General features: G+C 38.4%; 1 protein-coding gene across 1 annotated transcript in view; it reads left to right on the forward strand.

Annotated features, from left to right (window-relative positions):
- LOC122812863 (claudin-4-like) overlaps positions 1-3435 on the forward strand; it is a 17706-nt gene extending 14271 nt beyond the window's left edge. The window contains exon 2 of the mRNA XM_044084905.1: positions 2145-3435. Coding sequence (XP_043940840.1) covers positions 2172-2804 — 633 coding nt within the window. The 5' untranslated portion in view covers positions 2145-2171 and the 3' untranslated portion in view covers positions 2805-3435. The remainder of the gene's footprint in view (positions 1-2144) is intronic.
- The last annotated feature ends 2883 nt before the right edge of the window (positions 3436-6318 follow it).

Below are 6318 nucleotides of genomic sequence, written 5' to 3' on the forward strand. Positions count from 1 at the left end.
ATCTTTTGGTAAAAACATAGGTCCTGGGTTCTAATACTGATGGAGCCCAGTGGACTTCCAATGATAAAGGTGGTCCAGGATAACTGGGTCTGTAATGGCACAATAAGTGAGACAAGGACCAAACCTCAAGAGTGTTTAAAACACTGAATAACGGGATAGAGCTTCTTGCCTTTCTTAATAGCTCAGGGGCTTAGGCCTGTGATCTTTTTTGGTTAGGAAACTTTGGGATTTTTTAATTGTTTGACATGTTTAGTGAGATGCATAGTCAAATGCACTGAAAGTTATATAATGTAACAGAGAGACAATACTTAACACTTGAAAAGATTTATTAAAACGGTTGAGTACCAAAGCAAAAGCAGTGCCCATGGTCTGGTATCGCCGCTGTGTTTGCTTTCCATTTACATTAAGTGATCATTGGTGCACTTGACTCTGGTTCTTTGGTTTATGGACTGCCATGCTTCTTGTGTTGTTTTTTAGGGAAATGTATCCTGAATGGGGTTAGTCTGATCAACAGTGAGTATAAGGGAGTGTTTTGCCTCTTTAGACCTTGAAAATATTCCATTATTACTGAGCTGTTCTAATTTCCTGACAAGCAATGTCACATAATGGTCAAAAGACAGACAATTATCGACTCAGTTTCCAAAGTCCCTGATTACATTTTTAATTTGTAGTGGTGTGTTGTATAAACAATATGATAAGGAAAGGGGTTGTCTATCAAATGTGATGATGCCATACTTTTTAGCATTTAGTTTAAGTTCAGTTTTAGTATACCAAGAGTTTACCCGGGAAATTTTATTCTGGAGGGGTTGGCTGTCAGAAGGTAAATTGACAACATCCCCGGTTGACAGTCATCTGTAGACGTTGTCTGCAGAGGTCTTGGGTCTCCGATTGGAGACCTGAGAAGTAAAGGCTAAAAAAGAGAGCTCCCAGCACTGAGTTTTAATGCATTCTTGACTCAGACTCACATCAGTGTCAGCAGCTTAACAAGTAGCATGTTTGACTTCACTGCTGGAAGATTGGAGTGTAGCATAAGGGGGAAATGCCACACTCCTGAGTGTACCGTCCCTCAGATGAAACTTTAAAGTGAGGTCCCATCTGCCTGAGTTAGTAGTCACTTAGGTATATGTAAAATATCACATGGTACTTATTAGAAAGAAAATCAGGGGATGTTCCCCAATACCCTGGCAAATTTTCCCTAGTCAGTATGAATACCTCCTCAGGTCTACCCTGAAAAGAGGACTTCGGCCTACTAGAATAACCTGGTCAACAAAGTAAGCAAAATAAAAATAAATGTAGTTTCTGTATGATGCCAGAATGTGGAATGGAGTTGAAAGCTTAAGACAGCTCAAGATATGCCATAAGTACCACACAGCAGCTCTGTACAGCCTCTGTAACCCATTCAAAAAAGCTTTTTAAAGTCAGTACACAGGATCTACACTTCACAAAGCCAAACTGTTGGTGGTCAAACAGAATACAATTCTCAATATTGTAGTTTATGAGGTTAATTATAACGCATTCCATGTCCTTGCAGATGAGGCTTCTAAGACTGATAGGTATGCAGTTACCTGGGTCTGTTCTAAGGTTACCCTTATGGACAGACATTATGAATGGAGGGCATGACTCATCGGGGATTATAGGCAAAGGGTTTAAAGATGTTCTAAAACAGATTGGATTGGAAAAATTAGGAGATGGGTCTATACTGGGGCTAATTCAGGAGCCACACATCTTATCTTTCCATCAGGATATGTTTATATTAGTACCAAATGAAGAAAAAAACAGCAGTCAAAGAGCAAATAAAAGCCATTATTGTACACACAAACATAATGAAATGGCTACCACTGCTATATGAGTTTTATTACAGTTTGATTTATTAAAGTTTATTTTATAGCCATGGTAGCCATATTGTTTTATGTTTCATTATATGTTTATATTAGTAAGGCATACTATACCCAGACATAATGCTTAAGTTGACTGCTCATAAACTCTAACTATTTACGATAACCCACTGAGTTTAGTTTGACTAATTATGGATGTTTTAATGTTTATTTTCAGCAAATGTGAAGCAAGCAGGATTTCTAGCAATGGTTTGAGGGACAGGAGAACTATTAACTCATCTCTGATCTCTTGTTTCGTTTTTTTTTCAGGTTACTGACTTAACGAGGCAACTAACCATGGGATCAGGGGGAATGCAGATTGTTTGTGTGGCACTGGCCATTTTTGGCTTGATTGGTGCCATCCTTTGCTGTGCACTTCCCAAGTGGAGGGAGACCTCTTTTGTTGGTGAGAACATTGTAACAGCACAGACAACACAGGAAGGAATCTGGATGACATGTGTTATTCAAAGCACAGGACAGATGCTTTGCAAGAGTTATGACTCGCTATTGGTGCTTCCTCAGGATCTGCAGGTTGCCAGAGCTCTCACCATTATTAGCATTATCCTTGTTGTTTTTGGCATTTTGACCCTCTTTTTTGGAGCAGAGTTCACCACGTTCATCGATAATGAATCAGTGAAGTCCAAGATTGCTCTGACATCTGGGATAATCCTCATTGTTGCTGGGATCCTACTTATAATTCCTGTCAGCTGGTCAGCCAACATTGTCATCAGGAACTTCTATGACTCTTTAGTAGTTAGAAAGATGGAGCTTGGGGCTTGCATCTTCATTGGCTGGGCTGCTTCTGTCATCCTTTTTATTGCTGGTGGTCTTATATGTTTCTTCCGTCCCAAAGGCACAGACCCAAATTTTTCTGCCAAATACTACTCACACAGCAATCCCACTGCACCTGCTGCTAAAAACTATGTTTAACTACATTAAATAGTTCTTACTGTAAACAGTCTTTCATTCCTTTTTTTTAAAAATACTGTAATTTTCAGATTTTTATTGCAGGTACCATGTAGCATGATGAAGTGCAATTTCGCATATTATACCTTCTAATCAAGTGGAGTGTTAGTAGACAAATGGTGATCACATGTTTAACCGAATGAAAAAATAAATAAAAGTCCCCGTGTTTTCTGAAGGAGGATTTGGTACTTGTAATGTTAATTGGTTAATTACTTACATTTCTTTATTAGCTTTCCTTTTGTGAAACTGCCTCATAAGTTGCTAATTTACCAAGCTGTGTACATATGTTCTATACTTCTTAATTTTTGAAAGAGTTGTATTTTGTAAACTTCATTTTATTTCTTTTGTTAGATGATAGTAAACTGATGTGGCATTTCAGAAATTTTACAAAGTAGAGATTAGTGTTTATGTCTGTATGCTGTATTTGCCATGACATCAATATGATGCCGTCATTTTTTAACCAATTTTTTAAGTAGATCACAAACTTTGTACAATATGATACAGTTCAGTGCATATCAACACTCTGTTCTTTAAAAATATGTGAAATGTAAAACATTTGCTTATTAAAAGATATGTATACTTTTGTGAGTGCAAGTACATGACTAGAGTATTTGTTGTGAGAATGGTCTTTTAAGTTTCCAGAATTACTGGGCCTAAAGCTTTCATCAGGACCAAACCTGCAACACTGTAGTAAAGTCTGTAGAGTTCCTGCCTTCTACAGTAATTACTCCTATGGGTAATGAGGAGATACGATCTTTAGTCTTGTCAGTCTCTTATATTTTGGCAGTTCAGTAAACATGGAGATGCCTATGTCGTAGGTGTTTCACACTGTAGTTCTTGCAAATTAATGGAGAGCTTCTGTCTCTTTTACTGTTTGTGTCTCACCTTTCACCAGCACTAACTGCATCGCAATGTGGAGAGCACTGCCTTCTTGTCCTGTAAATATATCTATCGCTCCCTGTTAATTAATAAAGGAATTCAGTCACATGTGCTGGGCTGTGTCAGCCCCTCACCTTTCACCAGCATAAATCCATCACAGCATGTGGAAGCATGTACTGACTCTGCCGCACACAGTGTCTGTCTTTGAGAAAGCAATGAAACTTCAGTCTACACTGTTGTAATTCCTTCACCTTTTGCCAGCATCAAATGCATCACAATTTAGGGTAGTCTGAACTGTTCCTGTCTTCCACTGACCTCTCCTTGTGCATACACTACAAACTTCAGTCCTCATCATTGTCAATGTCTCCCCATTTTTCAGCACTAAGTATATTACAGAGAAAAGACGCCTGCATTGTTCCCTGCCCACACTGTGCCTGTTCCTGAATATGAACACAGGTGTTCTTCTCCCCCCTGAGATGTCAGACCCTCATCTTTTGATAGCACTAAATACAACACATTGTGGAGAGCTGTGCAGCATCCTTCCCCACCCCAGGACTTGTCTCTGTTAATCAACAGTGGACTTCAGCCCCCAAAAGTGCACAAAGCACACTGTGGTGTGGAGAACATTGCACTGTCCCTTTCCACTCTGCACTCGTCCCTGTGGACAAATAGAATGTGGCATTTCCAAGTGTTGTTAATGCATCATCTTTCAGTAACCACAAATTCATCATCAAGTATGTATAGTTGTACTGACCCTGCCCCAGTTTGTCCATACAGACAAAGGGAAGGTTTCAGCTCCACTACTGTCAGTCTCTCACTTTGTTTTATATCTGCCACTAGGGGTATAATCACTGTAAACATAGGTAACTGCACAAAGAGGGCACTTGCATTCCAGAGTGAATGTGAGTGGTATGCTCAGCCACTGCTCAGGTAACATCACTCAGCATATGATCCTTTTGCTATATTTTTAACATAAAAAACATAGATGTTAGATAGTTAAATTGTTAAATAGACACCTATATAGACATACAGATGGACAGATGTATGGAAAAAGAGATAGATAAACAAATAGACAGAGACATACCTACAGACTTGAGACATAGATAGGCAGATACTCAAGATAGATAGATGAGTGTGTGTGTGTGTGTGTGTGTGTGTGTGTGTGTGTGTGTGTGTGTGTGTGTGTGTGTGTGTGTGTGTCTGTGTGCATGTAAACAGAGACAGTTATTTAAAAATATATCACTGAAGCAACTTTTTAAATGCCTAGACATTTGGAACTGGTATTATTGTATCTGAAGGATGTTCCTTGAGCCATACCTCTCAAATGTCCAGATTTTTCACAGAATGTCCAGATTTTTGCCTCATATTTTTGGTCTACTTCTCATAAAATTTTGGTTTTCTACCAAATCACTGGAAAATCATTGAGGATTAAAGACAGAAAATAATTACATACATTTCAGTTTCAAATGTCATAACCTTCAGAAAACCCATGGTAATATAAAACATGTTATTCTATCAACTTTCTAAGTTTGTAAGAGCAATGTTTAAAATTGCCCCTATTTTTGAGCCTTTTCCCCCCATTATTTATGGCTTTGTCCAGATTTCCTGCACTAAGAGCTTGATGAATAATGTATCATTCAACCACCATTTTGTATGACTTTTCAGATGGTTTGATTAGTGCTGTCAAACTATACAATAGTATACACATTCTGCAGTCCATTATATTCAGCAACACTTACATTTTCTAATACAGGCTGGGATTCAGAGACGTAATACATAGGAAGCCACTGTTTAGAGTGACTCAGAGCAAAGAAGACATGCATCTTGCATTGCCTTTGAATCCCTGTACCCCTGAACCCCCTGAAATGCCCAGCAGTTAGTGCTATACAGTGTGCAGTGTGCAAGTGCCACCCACCAACTTTTATAGTTATTGCTATTTTGACCAATAGTATATTTCATTTGTTGTGATTTCATAATTAATGTACACTGCTATTAGAATATTTCACTACATATTCATTACTCAGTTATTTGTATTACAGATTCACTTTGCATATGTCATTTATGAAATGTGTTTCCTTTTTTGTTATTCACAATCACTTCTAGCCCCTTTTTAACATTTTGCTCATGTGAATACATAGTGCGCCATGTTAACACAATGGCTAGATTTCATAGAATAGGGCACAACAACGTAACTCTTATCACACGATAAAGCATGTTGCATTGCTCTGCTTTTGTGCAAGTCATAGTCAAGCACATTTTGAGTAGTGTTACATCTACTTAAAAGAGAATTTGCATGATATGACTTAATCAGTTGGACAAATTAAACAACTACTTAGATGATCACCCTAATAACCTGTGCACACACAGACACACTCACTGACACACACACACACACACACACACACACACACACACACACACACACACACACACACACACACACACACACACACACACACTCATATATAGTAGTAGACAGTAATAATCAGGCATATAATGTCACATGCACAAAAGACACACAAATGCACATATATACACACAGCTTATATACTGTACCTACTGCAGCTGCTATCTGATGGGGATGGTGAAAAGGCAGGGC

Source organism: Protopterus annectens, chromosome 10.part0, assembly GCF_019279795.1.
Source record: "Protopterus annectens isolate FY-2018-M chromosome 10.part0, PAN1.0, whole genome shotgun sequence".
Lineage (NCBI taxonomy): Eukaryota > Metazoa > Chordata > Ceratodontiformes > Protopteridae > Protopterus > Protopterus annectens.